This window comes from Dendropsophus ebraccatus, chromosome 13, assembly GCF_027789765.1.
Source record: "Dendropsophus ebraccatus isolate aDenEbr1 chromosome 13, aDenEbr1.pat, whole genome shotgun sequence".
In the NCBI taxonomy this organism is placed as follows: Eukaryota; Metazoa; Chordata; class Amphibia; order Anura; family Hylidae; genus Dendropsophus; species Dendropsophus ebraccatus.
The window spans coordinates 37,809,827-37,833,905 of record NC_091466.1 but is presented as its reverse complement, the minus strand read 5'-3'; the positions used below and the strand labels follow the sequence as shown (position 1 = coordinate 37,833,905).

General features: G+C 44.1%; 1 protein-coding gene across 6 annotated transcripts in view; it reads right to left on the bottom strand.

Annotated features, from left to right (window-relative positions):
- ARHGEF11 (Rho guanine nucleotide exchange factor 11) overlaps positions 1-24,079 on the bottom strand; it is a 630,876-nt gene that overhangs the window by 294,087 nt on the left and 312,710 nt on the right. For all 6 annotated transcript variants that reach the window (XM_069949394.1, XM_069949398.1, XM_069949396.1 and 3 more), the window contains 4 exons: positions 15,364-15,411; positions 15,000-15,181; positions 14,748-14,894; positions 14,576-14,655 (listed from right to left, as the gene is read on the bottom strand). In XM_069949394.1, the coding sequence (XP_069805495.1) occupies positions 14,576-14,655; positions 14,748-14,894; positions 15,000-15,181; positions 15,364-15,411 (457 nt within the window). The remainder of the gene's footprint in view (positions 1-14,575; positions 14,656-14,747; positions 14,895-14,999; positions 15,182-15,363; positions 15,412-24,079) is intronic.

The window sequence follows — 24,079 nt, the reverse complement described above, 5'->3', positions numbered from 1 at the left end:
TATATGAGACTACAGGGGAGGGCTGGTTACTGTATAAGAGGCTATGGGGGAGGGTTGGCTACTGTATAAGAGGCTATGGGGGAGGGTTGGCTACTATATGAGACTATGGGGGAAGGCTGGCTACTATATGAGACTATTGGGAGGGCTCGCTACTATGTGAAACTATTGAGGAGGGCTGACTACTATATGAGACTATTGGAAGGGATGGCTACTATATGAGACTACAGGGGAGGGCTGGCTACTATATGAGACTATTGGGGGTGTTCGCTTCTATATGGGAAACTTGGGGGGCTGACTACTATTTGGGCACTATTGGGAGGGCTGATTAATATGTGGGTCAATTTTGGTTCGGTTGGCTACTACATTGGGCAATATTGGGGGGGTTGGCGATTACATAAGTTGGGGTTTAATCATGTCATAGCAATTTATCATGTCATTTACTATAGTTTACAGCAGAGAGAGACGCACACCACTGACAGTGCAAGGAACACAGCATGCTGCTCGGAAAGTGCCAGGACCACCGCATTCGCGCTTCAATAATTATCAAAGTTGGCCCGCGACTTTGACTGATTTTTTTTATTTTTGCCCACTGTGTATTTGGGTTTGACACCTCTGCTGTACACTTTGTAAAGTATCAACTGCACATTGGATACATTCACTATTGCCCATGTGTTCACAATGCCACTATGCTTACTCAGAGATGTATCCATTTGGTAGCAACTGCATAAAGACACAAGGCAGAGTACACAGACTCACTGCTACTGCAAACTCTGTGATCTATATAACTTTAAATCACATTTTCTTTTCTTGCACATTAAAATAATAATAAAAGTTATGCTTTAACCCCTTAAGGACAGAGCCTGAAATGGCCTTAAGGACAGAGACAAATTTTATGAATTTGACCAGTGTCACTTTATTCATTAATAACTTCGGGATGCTTTTACCTATCTGGCTGATTCTGAGATTGTTTTCTCGTGACATATTGTACTTTACATTTCTGGTAAATTGGAGACGATACTTATAACAAATCTTTATGAAAAAACCCAAAATAACGTGAAAAATTGTGAAAAAACGCATTTTTCCAACTTTGAAACTTTTTTGCTTATACAGAAAATGGTTATGCCAAATAAATTATATATTACATAGCGGTATGATGGCGGTATTTATTAAACTCTCTTTCATTTTTTTCAGACAATAAAAAGCGTAAAACGTTAGCAGCAATTTTCCAAATTTTCAGTAAAATTTCAAAATCAGATATTTTTAGGGACCTTTCAGGTTTAAAGTGTATTTGAGGGTCCTGTATGTTAGAAAGCCCCACAAAGCACCCCATTTCAGAAACTGCACCCCCTAAACTCTGCAAAAGCACATCCAGAAAGTGTTTTAACCCTTTAGGGGAGTCACAGAAATAAAAGCTAAGTGTGTAAGAAATTTGAAAATTTTAATTTCTGTGCAGAGATTTTATTGTAATCCAATATTTTTCATAATTATAAACCTATTACCAGAGAAATGCACCCCAATGATTATTGCCCCGTGTCTGCAGTTTATAGAAATACCCCATATGTGGCCCTATTTGACACAACCACAAGCCTCAGATACAAAGGAGCGACAAGTGAATTTCAATGGCTCCATTATATTTGGTCATTTCTGACTGTACCACTTCAGGTTGGCTGAGGCTCTGGGGTGCCAAAACATAAAAAACACCCCTAAAGGAACACCATTTAGAAAACGACACCCCTCAAGGAATGTAACAAGGGGTGCGGTGAGCATCTGGACCCCACAGGTGCTTTACAGATTTTCCGAACAATATGGCGTGAAAAAATAAAAAATTATTTTTTACACTAAAACGTTGTTCTAGCCTTTAATTTTTTATTTTCACAAAGGGATAAAAGGAAAAAAAAAAACAAATCGTGTAGAGTATTGAAATACCCCACATGTGGACATAAAGTGCCAAGCGGGCGCAGGACGAGCCTCCCAAGGGAAGGAGCGCCAATTGGCTTTTGGAAGCTGGATTTCACTGGAATGGATTTCAAGGGCCACGTTGCATTCACAGAGCCCTCGTGCTGCCAAAACACTGGAAACCCCCCACAAGTGACCCCATTCTGGAAACTACACCCCTCAAGGAATCTAACAAGGGGGGCAGTGAGCATATGGACCCCACTGGGGATGGGCACAAATGTGGAATAATGTGACGTGAAAATAAAAATTTTCATTTTTTCACTTTCATGGCACAAATGTGCCCGTCATCAAGGGGTCCATATCCTCATTGCACCCATTGTTAGATTCCTTGAGGGGTGTAGTTTCCAGAATGGGGTCACTTGTGGGGGGTTTCCACTGTCTTGGCAGCACGAGGGCTCTGTAAATGCGACATGGCGTTCATCATCCATTCTAGCCAAATCCAACCTCCAAAATCCAAATGGTGCTCCTTCCCTTCGGAGGCTTGCCCTGCGCCCACATGGGGCTTTATGTCCACATGTGGGGTATTTACGGACTCAGGGGAAATTGCTCTACACATTTTGTGTGTTTTTTTTCTCTTTGAACTTGTGAAAAACTCTTGTGAAAATGATAAATTTAAGGCTAAACCAACATTATAGTGTAAAAAATGTAATATGTCATTTTCACGCCACATTGTTCCACATTTGTGTCCGTCACCAGTGGGGTCCATATGCTCACTACACCCCTTGTTACATTCCCTGAGGGGTGTAGTTTCCATAATGGGGTCACCCTGCACCCGCATGTCGCCTTAAGCCCACATGTGGGGTATTTCTGTACTCAGGGGAAATTTCTCTACACATTTTATGTTTTTTTTTATCTTTTAGCCCCTTGTGAAAAGGAAAAAAATCATGACAAGATCAATGATTTAGAGTAAAAAAAAAAAAAAATTACACTAAATGTTGGTCTAGCCTTGATTTTTTTACATTTCCACAAGGGGTTAAAAAAGAAAATAAATGCAAAACGTGTAGGGTAATTTCCCCTGAGTATTAAAATACCCCACATGTGGACATTATGTGCCATATGGGCACAGGGCAAGCGACCAAATGGACAGAGCGCCATTTAGAGGCTGGAATGGAGAATGGAGGCCATGTCGCAATTACAAAGCTCCTGTGCGGCCAGGACAGAAGAAACCCCCCACAAGTGACCCCATTCCGGAAACTACACCCCATAAGGAATCCAACAAGGGGTACATTGAGCATATGGACCCCCACTGGTGACGGGCACATATGTAGAACATGTGCCGTGAAAATAATAAACAAAAATGTTTTCATTTTCACGGCACAAATGTGCCAGTCACCAGGGGGCCATATCCCGGCTGCCCCCCTTGTAAGATTCCTTATGGGGTGTAGTTTCCAGAATGGGGTCACTTGTGAAGGGTTTTTACTGTCCTGGCCGCACAGGGGCTTTGTAATTGCAACATGGCATCCTCTAATGGGAATGGCGGCCATACCTATTTAGTTGGGGAAAAGGGACCATTCTAATTTATTTGGGGGTATTAGGCCAATTATTAGTTTATAAGGTTGAAAATGACAGGTGTCCATCAAATTAAACCTGTGTTGATCCAGAGGAAGGCAAAAAACCCTCGTGAGGCAGACGACAGTAGCCTCATCATAGGGAAAAAAATCCTTCCCGACTCCATAATGGCAATCAGAATAATCCCCGGATCAACGTGACCCCTGAAATAGGAATAAGGGACAGAATTTAGAATATGTAGAACTCCAATGACGTGTGGTACGCCTTGAAGCGATCCTGTATGCAGATGCTGGGGTGATCAGGACCGGTGTCATACTGGAAAATGGTGTCCTTCCTGATCCCCCTGTTACGTCACACTCTGCACTTCTTCTGGGGTCTCCCGTTCTCCAGTGTGGGGGACGTGACCTGGAAAATGTTGTCCTGGTGCGATACGGGGTCCTTCATATCCAGAAACGCTGGGTCCGCTCCATGGCTGCTAAATTATAGGGCTTTATTACTGCTTCTGATATTTTTGGATCATGCCGCAAGCTACAGTAGCTCGGGCAGCGACGGACCAGAAGAGGGGGTGCTGGTATAAAAGTAATGCCCGTACATGTTCCCAAACGATCTTCCCACTAATTCCGAGGATTGGTGGCATCTGGGGGCTGGATTCGGGTCTCCCTTCCTACATACACTCTAAGGATACGTGCACACTGCGAAATCGCAACAAATGACCCTTTACGCATTCCGCAGCTGGCACCCACCGGCGGACTGATGCGGGCGCGCGTCTCCACCCGTGTCATAGACTCCATTCTATGAACGGGCGGATTCCGCTCTCCGTCCAACGTATTCATTCTTTGGATGGACGATGGAATCCGCCCGTGCATAGAATGGTCTATGACACGGGTGGAGATACGCGCCCGCATCAGTCCGCCGGTGGGTGCCAGCTGCGGAATGCACAAAGGGTTATCCTTCGCCATTTCGCAGTGTGCATGTACCCGAAATCTGTAAGTGTACCCTGAGGTACTCTCACAGAGTTTGGAGAATTTCACGCCATACCGTCATCTCTTATTCAGAGGGTACTGGCGGAAAAGACGTGTCTGGGGGATCCCCCCCCCCCCCATTCATCCTCACTGGCTGTTTCGGTGTCGGAGGCAATAATAGCGTATGCGTCTGATACCGAAAACACGCCAGGGGGCCACTTTTATATGGAGATTGGTATATGGGGTATGTAGTGGTGTAGTGTCAAACTTTATTTAAAGTAGTGTAGTGTGGTGTAATGTAGTGTTTTTTTACGTGTTTTTTTTACAGTAAGTATAAAAAAAAAACCTACGCCAAAAATGGTGTTGCCGATAAATGCCGCACTTATGTGCGGCACTTATCAGCAGACCGTGGCAGTAGGATATAGAAAAAAAACACCCTACGCCAAAAAGGAGGAGTTGTGTATTAGCAGCGCACTTTCGTGTGATGCTGGATAACACTCAGCAGCGATAGGGTGCGAAAAATAGAAAAAAAAAAATTGGAGAAAAAAAAAAACTTTTACTACATTCCGAACATCCCTATAGCTGCTGATAAGTGTATTACACTTACCAGCCGCTAGAGGGCAGTAGAGCGCGAAATCTGAAAAAAGACGACGCTGAATTCGCAAAAAGCCGAACGGGACGTCACGGAAGAAGCCGAAGACCCGACGAGAAGACGAGGACGCCGCAAACCCGGAAGACGCTGATCGGGACCCCGGGACAGGTGAGTAATGTACAAATACCTGCTCTGGACCCCTCAGCTACCTAGAGCCAGAGCAGGTATTGATTACATTTGGGGACTTTGATCGCCGTGCCACCGGCCCGATCGCCGTTCACGGCGATCGGGCCGGTGGCACCGTGACCACCATTACTTTTTACAGTAATGGCGGTCGGTGCCGTCCTCTGACAGCACCGACCGCCATTTTTTCCGGGTCATCGGGTCACCGATGACCCGGAAAGGTGCCGATCTCCGCTATTGGCTCATCTGAATTGATCAGCCAATAGCAGCGATCGTCAGCACCCCGTGTTAACCACCCCCCGTGCCGAGAAGCTAAGATGGCCTGCTATGATTTATAGCAGGCCACGATCGCTGTGTGTGAACACACAGCGATCGGGGAAACCGCAGGCGTACATTTACGCCCTGTTGCGTTAAAGCCCAGGCAACGGGGGCGTAAATGTATGCCCGATGTTGTTAAGGGGTTAAGGATAGTGACATAAATAGTACATTCATTTACACTGATTTCACAACCTTTAGAGATAGATTTTCTTTGAAGAATCACTGTTGTTATAACTTTCAAAATGTAAATCAACAGATGTGAAATAAAGCAAGTCTGCAATATGCATACATTTTTTTTTTATCATGTTGTAAAACAAAGCTATACTTACCAGAAATTAAGGTCCAGTCTCCTGAAGGCAACTTTTCAGTCTTGTGCTGGTTGGAAAAAAAAGAGACACGTATCGTATCGCAGCAGATCCACAGCAAACTTGACTAAATGAATGAACACAGCATTAAATCCGCACTGTCAAATCTGCTGCGTATCTGCTGAGGATCCGCAGCAGATTTAATGGTGCAGATTTGATGCGGTGTTCATTCATTTAGTCAAATCTGCTATGGATCCGCAGCAGAAAATCCACTGCCATACGGTACCTGTGAAGTTAAAGGGGTTATCCAGCGCTACAAAAACATGGCCACTTTCCCCCTACTGTTTTCTCCAGTTTGGGTGGGGTTTTGAAACTCAGTTCCATTGAAGTAAATGAAGCTCAATTGCAAACCGCACCTGAACTGGAGACAACAGTAGGGGGAAAAGTGGCCATGTTTTAGTAGCGCTGGATAACCCCTTTAACCTTAAACACACTGGGGGATGAAGATCCTCTGCTCGCTGGCCACGCTCCAAAGGATAAGAGCCGGGGTGCCGCCATCCTAATCCGCATGTTACAACCTGCGTGGTGATGTAGCGGGGAGGACACGTGGAGGAGGGGCAAAGTCTGAAGGAGGGAAAAGGAATTGGACTGACATATGGCCGACTCGAATGTACTGTAGAGTCACCTAGCCCAGAACAGTGGAAGCAGGTGGTAGTGAGAACGCCATCAGGACATACAGACCAGCAGAGAGCCTGAAGGGGGGGTTTCTTTCTCAGCTGCAGTGGCCACGCATGTATCTAATGGGTAAAGATAGGTGATATTACTCCTTAAGGCTGGGTTCACACTACGTATATTTCAGTCAGTATAGTGGTCTTCATATTGCAACCAAAACCAGGAGTGGATTGAAAACACAGAAAGGATCTGTTCACACAATGTTGAAATTGAGTAGATGGCCGTCATTTAATGGCAAATATTTGCTGTTATTTTAAAACAATGGCTGTTATATTGAAATAATGGCAGCTATTTACTGTTATATGGCGGCCATCCACTCAATTTCAACATTGTGTGGACAGAGCCTTTCTGTGTTTTTAATCCACTCCTGGTTTTGGTTGCAATATGAGGACCACAACACTGACTGAAATATACGTAGTGTGAACGCAGCCTAAAGGAGTTGCTGAGTAGAGGAGGCTGAACCTTTCTATAATTGTTGGGGACATATGGTGAAAATATTGTTTTTTTCCTCTTTAACTATTTGTTTGCTGTTTGGTAGGACACAATACAGACCCTGCTAAAATAGACACGGGAAGGGACTGGGTGGCTTTTGAAGGGTTGAAGTGCGTAACAGCTAAGAGTTCCCTCTTTGTGAAGATAATGTACAGTTTGGAAAACGGCTGTGAGTTATTGTTGGAAATAGTTATACATCATCTAGTGAAAGACTCCTTTTTGTGTGGTAGTATATCACCTAAGAAGATGGTTATATATACCTGTCTGCAATAACAATATAATATTTGGTGTGAAGGCTTGCCAGCAAAATGTTATTAAAGTAGTTAACAGCAATAGACTCTTCTTAAAGGGGTTATCGAGTGATACAAAAACATGGCCACTTTCCCCCAGTGTTGTTTCCAGATTGGGTGGGGTTTTGAAACTCAGTTCCAGTGAAGTAAATGGAGCTTAATTGCAAACCGCACCTGAACTGGAGACAACAGTAGGGGGTAAAGTGGCCATGTTTTTGTAGCGCTGGATAACCCTTTTAAGGATAATATAACACTCTAAATGACGGTTTTATATATCTGTTTGTAATACTAACATACTATTCTGTGAAGTGTTGGTAGCGAAGTGTAAAGGATAATACATAGCTTTAGGAGGATAGATATATGTTTTACTGAGTCACTAATAGCTACAGTGCCATTTTATTGCTCTAGAGGACAGTTATATATATTAGTTATGCAATAATATCCTGTGTTAAGGGTAACCAGTAAAGGGTCCCCAGGGGGCTAACAGCTACAGTGTACGTTTGTGAGGGGGCAGTTATATATAGTAATAACATACTACATTGTGCAAAGTATTGTCAGCAAAGTGATGAGGAGTTAAAGGAGAAGTCAGACAAAAAATTTTATTCAAGTATTGTATTGCCCCCCAAAAGTTATACAAATGACCAATATACACTTATTACGGGAAATGCACATAAAGAGCTTTTGTCCCTGAACTACTGCATTAAGGCTTCACTTCCTGAATAAAATGGTGATGTAACGACCCAACATCACCATTTTATCCAGGGAGTGAAGCTGTGATGCAGTAGTAAGTGTAGGGGAAAAAAGCACTTTATAAGCATTTCACGTAATAATGTGTATAATGGTGATTTGTATAACTTTTGGGGGGCAATACAATACTTGAATAAAAATTTTCGCCAGAATTCTCCATTAAGGGTTATAGATTCCCTGTGGTGAGGTAAATATTCTGAATTCGAGGTCGGGTATACACATTTGTTTGGAAGTTTGAGAGTTTAATGAAGCAGAGTGTTGTATTAGTGGAAGATGAGGTCTCTAAAAGGAAGAAGGAAATGGTAAAACTCCAAACAGATAATAAGCAAATGAAAAGAAAACTAACAGATCTCGAAAACAGGTCACAGAGGAACAATTTAAGAATTGTAAGAATACCAGAAGGAGAAGAGAAGGGGTATGTGATGTACGCACAAAGAATAATGAAGAGATGAATTGTAGCTGCAAGAAATTATCACAGTGGTCTGGGCCGGATGGAGAGGAAACGGAAAGTGACGCCTCAGATCAAAGAAGACGTCACCTGTGAGTCACTGAATGACATTTCTTTTGATTTTTTTAGAAAAATATTCTTTAGGAGTGCTACGAGTTTAACAAAAATATATAGCTCTATGCCATAATACCCACAATGCTTCTCCCTATCAAACTCCCCCCCATTAACTGATTGACGTCTTTCCACATCGCCATGTTTAATAGTGATGTGCGACCAATGGCTGATCCAGCCTTATAATAGGCTCTGTAAGCGAGTGCCAATCTAGCAGAATGGCGCTACTTACCCAGGATATAAGGCCGTATAATACGGCCCTAATACAGTGAGTAGGAGCACACAGAAAGTGCTAGGTTCTCACATTGCGTTATTAACACAAACACAATGTGAGAACTTACCCTGGTACTCAGCCCTTCCCGCTCCTGTCTCTAGGGCTTTCAATCTTCCTCTGCACTGCAGCCTCTAGTAACCATCACATGCATAACAGAGCAAGGAGGAGGGGTCTGTGATAAGTCGCCTACAGTAAGCTGCCATCTGTATAGATCGCGGTATAGGTTTTTTTTTTGTTTTTTTTTTTTGGGGGGGGGGAGTGGGGGGCCTCCAACAAAATTGTCGCCCAGGGCCTCCACAAACCTTAATCAGGCCCTGATGTTAAGACTTCACAATTAACCCCTTAACAATGCATGAGCCCTCTCTGCAGCCTGCAGTCCCCGGTTGCTATTCAAACTATTCAAATGCAGCTGTCAAAGCTGACAGCTGCATTTGAAGAGTCTATGTGCCCCCTGTCCCTGGTGTCTAGTGGGGGATCTCCCCCCCGTGATGTGATCACGGAGGGGAGATCCGTTCTGATGAGCCGGCCGGGGCTCAGCATCGGAATGACGCTGATCCTGGCTCAGCAATCTATTTAGATGGTCTGCTGCTGACCATTATAATAGAGCAATGATCTGATGGATGGCCAACGGTGCTGTTGTGGGCGGGGCTAAGTGGCGCTAATGCCACGAGGCCACGCCCACTTGATACAATCTGCAGTTCATAAAAGGACACTTTTTACTTGAACAAGCACCATGACGTATGATATGAAATAAGGTATGAAAACCACTAAATTTACCCTTTACACCTGTGTAGAGATGTCAGAATGCACAAAGGGGTGACAGTGTCACTTTAAGGGGTTAAGGCAAAGAAGGCAAGGGCAAAGTTAATTGAGATGAAGAAAAGATTAAGGAACAATGGAGTCAAATATTCATTAATGTTGCCCATAAAACTGAGGGTAGAATGGGAAGGGAAGGTGTGGTTCTTCTACTTGACAGGAGTAGCTGCAAAGTGGGCGATTTCTCAGGGTCTGAAGTGAAATAAATAAAGATAATGGAAATATGGTTTTAAAGGGTCGTGCCTAGCGAGTTAACCTCAAGTGTAGGGCCCAGAAGTGGCAGGTGGGTTGAAAGGAGGGCCAGACAGTTGAGGGGAGGGGATGGGTTTGTTGGCAGGGGAGGGAGGGCATGGAGCTTTTTTTCTTCAGTTCAGAGTTTGTTGCTGTTTTAATATTCTTTTTCCCATTGGTAGATATGGGCGTATGCAGTAGGCTCACTTTCCAGGTGAGAAAAAAGGCGTATAGAGGCGGGGAATGAGTACAAAGCTGGTCATGTGGAACGTGAGGGGAATGGGGGATAGGATGAAAAGTTATTAGATTTTAAGGAAGAAATTCTGGCACTGGGCAGTGAGAAGATATTAAGATATAACATATGTAAAGTACATGGCCAGGTGAGTATTGGACCATAAAACATTTATATGTAGAACTATTGAAAGGAGAGAAAAGAGGCAATGCACCATGGCAGATTAATCCACATTAGTTTACATTACTAAAGATCCAAGAAAAAAAACAAAAGAATTCCTGGAAATGAACTGGCTTAGTAGGCATAAGACGTTTTAACCCCTTCCTGCCCCCAATATATATATATATATACACACACACACACACACACACACACACACATACATACATACATACATATACACGTTCCTGCCGCACATGCCCCATGCAGAAAAAGCATATATGTACATACCTGACTTCAGGGGGTTTTGATGTGTGCAGGGCTGCTGCAGTGAGAGCGGTCCCGCAAACATTGGTGTGTCAGGGGCCGAGGATAATGACAGGCAGCTGTGATCCCTCAGCTGCCTGTCATCTTCGCAGCATTTAACCCTTAGGGGACCGGGCCAATTAAAATTTTAGCATTTTCGTTTTTTCCTCCTTGTGCTTAAAAGGCCATAGCACTTGCATTTTTTCACCTAGAAACCCACATAAGCCCTTATTTTTTGCGCCACTAATTGTATTTTGCAATGACAGGCTTAATTTTTTCATAAAGTACACTGCAAAAGCAGAAAAAAATTAAATGGGTGGTGAAAATTGTTTTTATGCCGTTCGCCCTGGGGTAAAACTGTCTTGTTATATATGTTCCTCAAGTCGTTATGATTACAATGATATGTAACATGTATAACTTTTATTTTATTTGATGGCTTTTAAAAAATTCAAACCATTAACAAATATATGTTCCTTAAAATCGCTCTATTCCCATGCTTATAGCGCTTTTATCGCCATTTTGCGCCATGATGTGTACTTTTTGTTCGTACCTTGATCGCTTTTTATTACAATTTTTCTGGATTTGATGCAACCAAAAATGCGCAATTTTGCACCTTGGGATTTTTTTGCGCTTACACCATTTCCTGTGCGAGATCAGGAATTAAATTTTCAGGAATAAATTATTTTGGGCAAGTACTCACGTGGCGATAACAAACATGTTCATTTATTTATTTATTTTTATAACATGGGAAAAGGGGGGTGATTAGAAAACTTTTATTAGGGGAGGGGGCTTTTTATTAATAACACCACTTTTTTTACACTTCTACTAGAAGCTCCCCTGGGGGCTTCTAGTATAAGTACACTGATCTCTCATTGAGAGCTATGCAGTATAGTAATACTGCATAGATCCATGAGATCGGCATTCGATGCTGCAGCCGAAAACAATGGAGTGCCGAGCAGGGATCAGCGCCATTACGGCACAGACTCCGCCACAGGTCAGAAGCAAGGATCGCCCCTCCGCGATCACGTCGGAACGGCTGCAGTAAGTTTTCAGATGCAGCTTTCAACTTTGACAGCTGCATCTGAAAACTTAATTAGCGGACATGGCAATCGGACCGTGCCCGCTAATAGCCGCGGTCCCAGGCTACACATCGGTTCAGAGCGGGGCCGCCGCACGGCACCGCTCTGAAGTCCCCTAGGCGGCCCAGGACGTACTGGTACGCCCAGGGTCATCTAGGAGTTAGGTAGTCAGTGACAGGACAAGCACAAGCGCTTGTACCAATGGAGGGAGGTAAGCTGGATCCAGGGCCGATTCTGGGGTTTCTGCCGCCTGAGGCAAACCCCAGGCGGCCGCCCCGAGTGATGGCCGGCATTCCCCCTCCCCCCCCCAGCCAGCCACTCACCTGTCCCACGCTGCAGCTGGCCCGCGCTCTCCGCTGTCTCCACATCCTGTCAGGTCCCGCAACGTCGCCCTGAAGCTGTCACGGACCTCCAGGCTGTGGTGAGTGAGTGGGGTGATCGCGTCCCCCACCTACCCCGGGCACACACCACAGCCTGGAGGTCCGTGACAGCTGCAGGGTGACATCGCGGGACCTGACGGGATGTGGAGAGCGCGGGTGACGGGACAGGTGAGCGGCCGCTGTCATTTTTGTTAAGTGATACTTAACAAAAATGACAGCAGGGGGGACATAATGCCGCCCCCCTGCCGGACCGCAAAATCTGCCGCCTGATGCGGAAGGCTCATTCCGCCTCATGGCAGAAGCGGGCCTGGCTGGATCGGCTATCTATGTATAGAGTCTGCTCTCAGGCAGACTCTATGAACAGATTGCTGATAACACTGATCTATGCTATGCTACAACATGTTTTACAGTAAAATAAAAGTGTGAAAAAAGTGTAAATAAAAAAAAAAATGTTTTTAAAAGTATTAAACAACCCTTATAACCCCCCCCCTTTAAATAAAAGTTTAAAATACCTCTATGCCCATTATAAAAATAAAAATATGTAAAAAAATTTACTATATTACATATCGTAGTGTGTGGAATTGTACAATCTATTAAAGTATAACATTATTGTTTCCACACGGTGAACGGCATAAACGGAAAAAAAAAATAAAACACACCAGGATTGCTGACTTTTTAAAATTATAAATCAGGAAAGAATTTATAAAAAGCAATCCAAATTTTTCTCTTACACCAATATGATGCTAATTAAAACTAGAGATCATGGTGCAAAAAACGACACCTCAACCAGCCCCGTAGGTGGAAAAATAAAAGCGCTATGGCTCCTAATGCCCTATTCCACGGAACGATGATCGTTGAAGTCGTTTGTCTTTCAACATGTTGAAAGACAAACAACTTGTATAGCAGCGATCTGCTACCGCAGCTCCATGGAATAGGAGCGTCGGCAGCAGACCGCAGCTATATCCTATGGGCTGCCCGGATGAGCAGCGATCACCCGGGCAGCCCCCCTGCAACTTCTCCCAGCCTTCCCCAGACTCACCCGCTGGGGAGCAAGAACAAACAATGCTCATATCGCTCGTTTGCTCCTCAGAGTCGGGCCCGTGTAATATGGCCTTTAGAAGGCAGGGAGGAACATTGCATTAATTTGGCCCGGATATCCTGGCACCAATGATCTCCGTCATGAAGGGGTTAAAAGCATTTCTGAGAGGGACGCTACAAAAAGAAGTACATCAGAAAAAGAGAGAATTTAAGAAAGAAAAAAGAGACAGAAGAGCAAGTAAGGAAAACAGAAGATGGGGGGGGGGGGGGTAAACCAAGGAAAGAGTTAATATCACTAATTCAAAATATAAAAGAAAACACAAGACTAAACATAAAGTCTGGCCAGTAAGGAGTGTCATGGCTCAATGTATCTGTCGATCAAATGACTGCCTTTTCTCTGAGTGCTCAAATGACCAGGAAAACACTGGACATCCTATGTTTAGACTCTTTGAACACAGGAAGTGCTGTGTTTTCCATGATAACTAATAATGAATGTACATTGAAAACTTGCTTTATTTCACATCTACTGTTGATTTAAGATTTAAATGTTATAACAGTGACACTTTAACAACAAGGGCAATATTATAAATAGGTGCAATAAGTAAAATTGTTCCTCAAGCCAACCAAAAGTCAGATAAGTAAAATATGGCATGGATCTATTTCTTCCACAAAATACACAAAGCTGCTGTACGCTACACTAGAAACAAATAGGGAACCTTGACATGGCGGATGTTGGGGCCATGCGTAACTAATGCTGGAGAAGTAAATTAATACAGTCACATACTGTATTTGCAACGGACAACACCCTAATGCTGCGTTTACACTGAATGATTATCGTTAAAATTTTTGCATAAACGAGCGCACTTCGTAACATGTAAACACAGCACACGATCAAACGACGTGCGAGAAATCTTTCATTTTGATCTTTCAACATGTTCTTAAATCGTCGTTCGTCTATAATTCTCAGATTGGTTCGTGTAAACAGTCTTTCACCAATTAACCCTATGTAAAAGATGGGCTTAAGCAATCTTAAAAACGATCGCAATAACGATTTTTAACTAATTTTCTAACGATTTTTCTAACGATTTATTCATCTAAACGCTGATCGTTATAAAAACCAAATCATTGCTTCAAAATTGTTAAACGATTGATTGGGCAAATTATCGCTCCGTGTAAACGCAGCATAAGAGGCCAGTCACCCCTAGAACTTAAGCAGTCTTCCAGAGGAAGACACAAATTATCTAGGATGGAGAACTGTAAAGCAATGTAGATATGGTAATATCAATGTAAACACAATGTAAAGGCTTCTAAATTGCTGTCCCTCTCTCTCATGGTCACTTTCAAAACACCAATCTCTAATCCAAAACTGGGTCCAATGATACTATAGCCACCAATGCACAAGCAACAATACTTACTCGAGACAACATGAGGTCTCCAATCTCCTTGACAACTGGTCCTTCCTCCCTCATCCTCTTCATGAGTTCTACAAAATAGTCTAAAAGAAGACAGAATGTAAGCAACTCTGCATGTTCCTTTATTCTCATGCAGCTTAGGTCAATAAATCCTTGGGAGAACATAAATCCTTACTGTGCATCTCAATCAGCTCAGGGAGATTAGGAAACACAAGCAAAAGTTCCTCAGTAGAGAGGAGATTCTCTTTGCGCATCCTTTGGTAAAATATGTGGTCAAGAACTCGCAGGACCCGAAGATGGGAGGTCTCTGTCATAAACAGTTCTGAGAAGGAGAAAACAAAAGTTAAATGTACTGAAGGGACCACCTGAGGATCAGGGGCAGAAGGTAATACATCAATGTTCACAGTATACCCAAACAAGGACCCACCATGTATCACTTCCTGCCGTGCTCGCTCCTTTGCAGTAAGATGCTGAGCTACCTCCCTGCCCACAGTGTGCTGCCAGTTCTGGGCATCAGGTTCAGGGTCTGACATATGCCCCACATCATCTTCTTGCAGGTTGGCCAGCAAGAATTCACCAGTACAGATCAGATTCGGAGACTCCATACTTCTAGAAGAGAAAAAAATGATTGTTTGCTTCCATGTTAATGGTTCCACTTGGGGATACTCATTTAAAATAGTTTTTTTTATCCTCAATCTCACCAGCATGACTAGTCAAAGATGCACGGGCTGCAAATATATTCATCAACCCTATCAGAAAAAGTACCCCACAAAAGCACAGTTGTTTCTCACCTGCGACTCAGCTTGGGGGTGTAGGGTGGTGTTGGGTTGTCTAATGACCTATTTAAAAAAAAAGAACAAGAAAGGAAGAAAGAAAAAGAAAATTTTAGAGTTTGTTAAAATTTAATTAAACATTATCATATTAAAGTGTATGGGTCATCAACAATGGCACCATACTGTAGTTCATACAAAAATATAAAAATATACCATAATAGATCTTATTATGGCTTATTATTTTTCCAGACAATCGGCTTAAGTTAACTGGCTTCAGTTGCTATTTCAAAACTGCTAATGTTCTAAAGCTCCGGTCTAAGGTACTGTACCAGGGTACTTAAAGGGGTAGTCCACCCAAAAAAATTTTCTTTCAAATCAACTGCTGCCATGAAGTGCCAGAGATTTGTAATTTACTTCTATTAAAAAATCTCAAGCCTTCCAGTACTTATCAGCTGCTGTATGCCCAACAGGAAGTTGTATTATTTCCAGTCTAGAGAGCAGGAGAGGTTTTCTATGGGGATTTGCTCCTGCTCTGGACAGTTCCTGACATGGACAGAGGTGGCAGCAGACAGCACTGCGTCAGACTGGAAAGAAAACACCACTTCCTGCTGGACACACAGCAGCTGATAAGTACTGGAAGACTTAAGATTTTTTAATAGAAGTGAATTACAAATCTCTGGCACTTTATGACACCAGTTGATTTGAAAGAAATTTTTTTTGGGTGGACTACCCCTTTAAGGAAGAAGATAAGTCCTTGGTCCCTGTCTATAGTAGCCTCACCGCAGGTTTCACTAGCCCAGCAGAGCTAGCTCAGGAACACTTGCAGAAATTAACACAAAACCCATGGTCGGGTCCTGGCCTTCAGGCCAGGCCTTGGAAAGTTCCTCAGGTTTGGTTTCTTTTAATCTCTTTGTCTCTTACTGGAACTGACTAAGGAATTCCCAAGTAAATTGCTCCACAGCTATATAAGGACCTAAGGGATCTAGCTGACTGGAAGGACAGAACATAGGAGACTGAACTGTAGGTGTAGGTGTTTCCAAGCTGCATAACAGTCTGTCTGTAATCAGTAAGAACAAGCTAACTGTGCTTGAAGAGAATGATGCCAGGTTGTACTAAGAGGCTCTGACAGAAGACCATGGTTCTGCTGTTTGCATCCTCATACAGGACATCCTTTATTCTCTCTGATGATGATTATCAGTCGAGCGGCCTGGCCAGTGGTAGGACGGTTTAGCACTCTGGGGGTGGGGCAGTGCTCCAAACGGCCTTACCATACCTTCATGCTTTAGCACCCTGTGTGCAATAGGGAACTAACAGCAGGTTAGATTAGTCTAATCTGCTTATAGTTCCCATACAACTGCCAGGATTCCAGCGTGCCTCGGGCTCCAGCAGTTATGGTGGGTGTCCCGCTATCACTGACAGCCAGGCCCCACTGCGTATGACAAGGGCAAAGCTTCTGTGCCCATTTCAACCGCAGATGAGCGGAAATGCACTGCAAAAATGGATATACAGCTACATCTTTGTTTTTCTTGTGCAATTCTCAATATGTTTGATGTGTCGTTTGACCCCCTTCTCATTGAAAAAAGTTAAGTTGAATTGAAAAATCCTGAAATGTTCTCCCCCTCCAACAGAACATATAAAGAGAAGGCCGGACGAAACAGAGTTTAAGGGAGGCCAGCATGACAGGGGAAATGGCACAGAGGGGGTTAACAGAGGAACTGCTCCGAGTGGGGGTTTCGAAGGGGAGAAGTAGGGGAGGTAGGGGTGGGGTATAAATAGTCAGGCTCTTCTGTGTAACGCATTCGGCACATGGGAGCAGCAGTATAAGGTTTAAGGTTAGGCAGCTGGGCTATAGACGGTTAGTCACTATGGCACAGTGGGGACGTTTGTTTTTGTCATAGCAGCTGTTGGCGGGTTGGGGGGTCCTTGGGGTAAACAAAATTGGAACGAAAGGGGGGTGCACGAGGCAAGGTGCACCCCCATTCCCCCCTCATTTTGATTAAGGATCATCGGGAGACTTGGAGAATTGTTGTCTCCTGACAGGGAGGTGTCCGGGGAGTAATTTGGGGGTTTTGGATAATCGGCCAGTGTAATCAGAGTTGGGGTAGGGCCCCTGATCCTGTGGGAATCGGCTAGGGGTCAGTGGTGAGATGGTGATAGCCATATACATTGATGGTACAATTTATGGGCGTCAGGTTATGGTTTTTAGCCTGTTCTAGTTCAGATAGCTGGGTTTAGCAGTTTTTATTGCATAATTGTGTTTATGTTAATTGATTGTTTGTTAATAAAATTGGCTGCTTTTTTTGGCCAAAGCCGGGGTCATTGTCTTTATTTACAGGCGCGGTGGGGGTTAGGTCCTGAGAGAGGGTAACAGTGTGATCAGCTTTCCCATGTCAAGTGATTCCAGAGTTACACCTGGTGGCATTTCCTCCTTAGAATGAGAAGGAACAAGAAGAACTCCATGCAATGACGGTAGCTATTATCAGCTATGACAGGAGGTGCTGTATATTTTTTTAATTATTTCAAATAAACGGGACCATAACACCTGATGTCTTGGTGCAGAAAGCTAATATTTCTAGTCGGACCAAATAATGATAGCATCACTATGATGGCAATAATAGCATCACTATGTCATGCAGTACACTGATGATTAAACCAAGAAAATCTGGACAGTACTCATGAGCATCCAAACTATGAAAGGGATATAAATAGCATGTCGTCCACTTTTTCCGCCGGTGGCGCCTGCGGGGTTTGGGGTGCCCTTTTGGGTCTGGTCCTGTGACAATGGGGTTGCAGGGCCATTCCGTGGCCCCTCTTCTCTGCTTGCGCACGTTTTGCGGGGATTGTGGTCGCTGACCGGCACAGTGATGATGTTTGGTTAGGGACTCATGTGTATCAGAAGACCTGCACGTGGTACATGAGGCAATATGGTTTGGCCAAATTATATACTAACTTCTGATGTTGGTTTTAAATGTAGCTGAACAAGCTTTCGTGTCAGCCATGGGTGCGATGTGCAGCCATTTCTGTCTTTTTGGCTTGTGCATATAAATAGCATGTATCAGTATGTAACCCACAATCTTGTGGATGGTCTTCGCTTGACAGTGCAACCCCAGTCGCCTAGGTCTCATATCCTATGTGCTAAGGTATATTGTACAAAAGTTCCCATACCACTCACAGTCCTCACAATCGCAATATGATAGGGTGAAAATGTAAACCCAGAAGTACAACCTGGGGCTGCACCAGCAAAAGACCAATAGTTATGCCTCTGCATGAGGGCTGGAAATAAATCAAGGTAATCCCCTTAAATCACTTAAAAATGCTTTCCAGGGAGCTTCTTAGAGTGATAGACAAGCACCAATAAAATAGGATTTATCTTATTAAAGACTTCATCTTTGCGCTGAGAGAGAAGGCAGTCATGTGATTGACAGACACATTGAGCCCTGACACTCTGTACTGGACAGACTTAATGTATTTAGTCTCTTTTTTTCAACCAGGAAACAAGGAAATAGATTGGATTCATGAGGCCCCAAAGCAGAAAATTGTACGGTGCCCCATAAATCTATGGGGGAGGGGGGGTGCAGTCAGTGAGCTGTCGCTGGGGACAGGGTACGCTGCGGGTGGTCAGCTGTCTCTGAGGGGGTTCCTAAACTGTTAACTGTGCCTGGAGGTGAGCTGTGTCTGTGCACAAGGAGGAGGCGGAGTAGAGGATCGTGCCAGCAGCTGCCGGGAGGGGGGGGGGCTCTGTTGGTGAGCTGTCAGTGCTGGAAGGGTAGCTAGTACCATAGTACAATGGAGGCAAGCCACATGTGTTGCCGAGGGCCCCATGGCTGCTGTGTGGTCTGCCTGCATGGTAGCTACACTACTGAGCGCAAGACTAAAAATGTACCTACAGTAGACTGGACCTGGATTTCAGATATATATAAGTATAGCTTTGTTTCAAAGCAAAATAACTAATGTAAATTCCAAACTTCATTTATTCACAGCTGCTGCAGCCGAAAGCATCTGAGTGCCGAGCAGGGCATTTTGGAGCTGACACCCGGACGGTAATGATGTGTGGATCGCTCCTCCGGGACAACGTCCCAGAGCGATCCACCCCACTAGACACCAGGGAAGTGATGCATCCGGTAATCGGATGCAGCTCTCATCTTTGACAGCTGCATCCGATTACTGTATTAGTGGGCACGGCGATCGGACCGTGCCCGCTAATAGCCACGGCCCCGGGCTACATGTGGCACCCGGGACCGCAGCAGTTCAGAGCGGGGTCGCCGTGTGGCCCCGCTCTGAACACCTCTTGCGGGCGCATGACATATGGGTACGTCATGAGTCCTTAAGAGGTTAATTATGGCTAATCTGTCTGCCATTGATACTGAATCAACAAATATGTAATAGCTGATATAACACCCCAAAAGTGAATAACGCCAGTGCAGATATATCTTAAATGGGGGTATTACTCTGGGTCACACTACAGCACAACAATATAAATACCTACAAGAAACCCAGAAATCATATAATCAAAAGAGAAATTTTATTAGTCATGATCGAAGATAAAATACAATAAAATCATGGAATAAAATCATGGAATAAATCAGAACAGCTGATTGCAACAGAACGCATGGGAAAAGTGCATATGTAAAAGTGCCACAATACAAAAAAATCTTGCAACGATGCAGAGAATGTATAATAAATAGTTAGGTATCTTGACACAGTAGCTTAACCTATCTATAAACACAGTAGGGCTCTCACTACAATAGACAACATGTGTCACAAAATTAATACCATGGAGTACACTACTGATAAAGCATTACCTAAAGTGCTAGTTCACACTCTTGCCCATGCGATGCGCCCCTAACTATTTATTATACATTCTCTGCATCGTTGCAAGATTTTTTTGTATTGTGGCACTTTTACATATGCACTTTTCCCATGCGTTCTGTTGCAATCAGCTGTTCTGATTTATTCCATGATTTTATTGTATTTTATCTTTGATCATGACTAATAAAATTTCTCTTTTGATTATATGATTTCTGGGTACAGTATGTTGCTGCCATTGATACTGGTAGTTTTTTCCACACATTGATTTTTTTTTTCAAGATTTTTAGCAAACGGCTTAATATTCAGCTCGCAGAAATCGCTGGCATTGGATCCTACCTTAATGCCCAAATAATCTAAAAGTCTCAGCAGGCCCCAAAACCCTTAATTTACCCGCAACAACAGAGGAGGAGGATCCCAAAACAAGCAGAGATGACTTATCCCAATTAATGGATAAGCCTGACAGAATAATATACTCACTCAGTTCAGCAACGATACTAGTTAATTTGTTGTCGGGGTCTAATTAACAAAAGTATATTGTCAGCATACATTAAAAGTTTATTTCTACTGCCCTCTATACCGAACCCTTCATAGTCCATCCGTGTCCTGACCCACTGCGCCAAATGTTCAATATAAAGTGAAAATAAAAAGGGGGAAAGTGGACAGGCCTGCCAGGTCCCACGGCTGAGGGAAAAGGGTTCTGAAGGATTACCATTGATTAACAGGCGGGCTTCTGGATCCTGATAAAATGTTTTAATACGCCCCAATAGAGAAGGCCAAAAACCAAACTTAGCTACAACCTCCCAGAGGTACCCCCACTCCATCCTGTCGAAGGCCTTGGCTGCGTCCAGCGACAGGATGGAGTGGGCCCCCTCGCCACGCTCTAAGATGGCCGAATGAAGTTTGATGATGTTGTCTTATTAGGCATAAGGCCCCCCTGTTCCTCTCCTATCAATTGCGGTATAACTCTGCTGATTTTTCTAGCTAGAACTGTTGCAAAAAGCTTAACATCTGTGTTGAGGAGCGAAACAGGGCGGTATGATTCAACCAGTTTCAGGTCCTTCCCCTTTTTCCCCAACAAAATTATATGGGCTTCTCTCATAGACTGAGGTAGCATCCCCCCTTTACAGGATTCATTCAATACCTTGACGAGTGTGGGCAGAACAACGGCAGAGTATTTCCTGTAAATCTGGAAAGGTAACCCACCCGGGCCAGGTGAGGTGTTTCCCGATATAGATGCCAATGCTTCCTCAGAAGGGACAGGAAAAAAAGGAGGAAAAAAACAAACAAACAAAAAAAACAAGAAACCCAACCCCTCCCACATCTGCCGCTCCCCAAAAAAACCCTCCCCCCCTTCAGCTCACCCCCACCCACCCTGATCGCACCCCAGCTGTCGTGCATGACGCCATGCACAACCCTCTACCAAGCTACACATTGCTCCTCCTCGCTCCACCACATAACTGCCATATACACTCACCGGCCACTTTATTAGGTACACCATGCTAGTAACGGGTTGGACCCCCTTTTGCCTTCAGAACTGCCTCAATTCTTCGTGGCATAGATTCAACAAGGTGCTGGAAGCATTCCTCAGAGATTTTGGTCCATATTGACATGATGGCATCACACAGTTGCCGCAGATTTGTCGGCTGCACATCCATGATGCCAATCTCCCGTTCCACCACATCCCAAAGATGCTCTATTGGATTGAGATCTGGTGACTGTGGAGTCCATTGGAGTACAGTGAACTCATTGTCATGTTCAAGAAACCAGTCTGAGATGATTCTAGCTTTATGACATGGCGCATTATCCTGCTGAAAGTAGCCATCAGATGTTGGGTACATTGTGGTCATAAAGGGATGGACATGGTCAGCAACAATACTCAGGTAGGCTGTGGCGTTGCAACGATGCTCAATTGGTACCAAGGGGCCCAAAGAGTGCCAAGAAAATATTCCCCACACCATGACACCATCACCACCAGCCTAAACCATTGATACAAGGCAGGATGGATCCATGCTTTCATGTTGTTAACGCCAAATTCTGACCCTACCATCCGAATGTCGCAGCAGAAATCGAGACTCATCAGACCAGGCAACGTTTTTCCAATCTTCTACTGTCCAATTTCGATGAGCTTGTGCAAATTGTAGCCTCAATTTCCTGTTCTTAGCTGAAAGGAGTGGCACCCGGTGTGGTCTTCTGCTGCTGTAGCCCATCTGCCTCAAAGTTGGCCGTACTGTGCGTTCAGAGATGCTCTTCTGCCTACCTTGGTTGTAACGGTTGGCTATTTGAGTCACTGTTGCCTTTCTATCAGCTCGAACCAGTCTGCCCATTCTCCTCTGACCTCTGGCATCAACAAGGCATTTCCGCCCACAGAACTGCCGCTCACTGGATGTTTTTTCTTTTCCGGACCATTCTCTGTAAACCCTAGAGATGGTTGTGCGTGAAAATCCCAGTAGATCAGCAGTTTCTGAAATACTCAGACCAGCCCTTCTGGCACCAACAACCATGCCACGTTCAAAGGCACTCAAATCACCTGCTCGGTTTGAACTGCAGGAGATTGTCTTGACCATGTCTACATGCCTAAATGCACTGAGTTGCCGCCATGTGATTGGCTGATTAGAAATTAAGTGGTAACGTGCAGTTGGACAGGTGTACCTAATAAAGTGGCCGGTGAGTGTACTTACATCATTCTATGCTGCCGCTAGAATAATCACAAATATCTAATTCCCTATACCCTCAGCGTCCAACCACTCAACCAAGTTGGCAGAGTTATCAAAAAAGCGAACTGAGTTACTATAAACCAAACGTAATTTGGCAGGGAACAATAAAGAGAATGATATCCCAGCTCTGGCCAGCCGCCTCTTTGTATCTCTGAAAGAACTTCTTTTAAGCTGTGTTTCCCTGGAATAATCAGGGGAAAAAAAGATTCTAACCCCATTATGTAAGATCCCTCCCATTTCTCTTGCTTTCTTTAAGATGATATCGCGGTCACTAGAACACAAGACCTTTACAATCATAATTCTGGGCTTACTACCAACTGGAGGCTTTTTAGTAGGAATGTGGTGGGCTCTTTCTAACCAAACAATTGGGATAGAGGCGGCTGGCCAAAGGTCTCCAACAACCATTGATGGCAAAGTTTAATCGGGTCCTGCCCCTCCACCCCTTCCCCTAAACCAATAATACGAATATTTCCCCAGCAGGTACGATCTTCCATGTCAATTAGTTTAGCACGAATCTGACTATTCTCTTTTTTTTATCTCTTTTACCTCTGTACAAACCTTCTGAACATTAGCCTCTAAGGATGGTAACTCCTTCTCAATCAGGCTCATACGGTCCCACATGTTCTGAAAATCCTGTCTGATCAGCAGGAAATCAGAAGACACGGTCCCTGGGTAGACAATCTCCTCCAACACCACATTTGGGGGGGGGGGGGGAAGCTGCCGTTCTTTTTTGTCAGAAAGTTCCAATTCCTATGAAAATAGTCACCAGCCGTCACAGTATCTTCAGTTAAAGTTCTCTGATAAAGGAGATGAAATTCATTCATGTCACAAGCCTATGGCTCCCCTGGCAACATGGATCCCAAAACAGTAGGGAGAAGACTGTGCCCAGACAGCTGAAAGAAAAAAGAGGTGCTTTGATTCATCGGTAGGATTAGCGGGGGGCTAAGAAGCACCTTATAGGCAGTAATTCAATGTCCCAAATAAACAAAAGAGGAGGATAGCAGGGGAGGCTCCTCTGTCCACCTATACAGCCACAATTGTTGCCGCGAGCCCACCTTATGCACTTCTCTTAGTGTATGCGAGTATATCCTGCCCACCAATTCAATCATTTTCAAGTTCAACTCTTCTCACATTGTTCTCAGAGATACTGCATGTGTTAAATTGTACATGGGGATCCAAAGGGGTTAGCATGTTATAAGCTGGTAACCAGC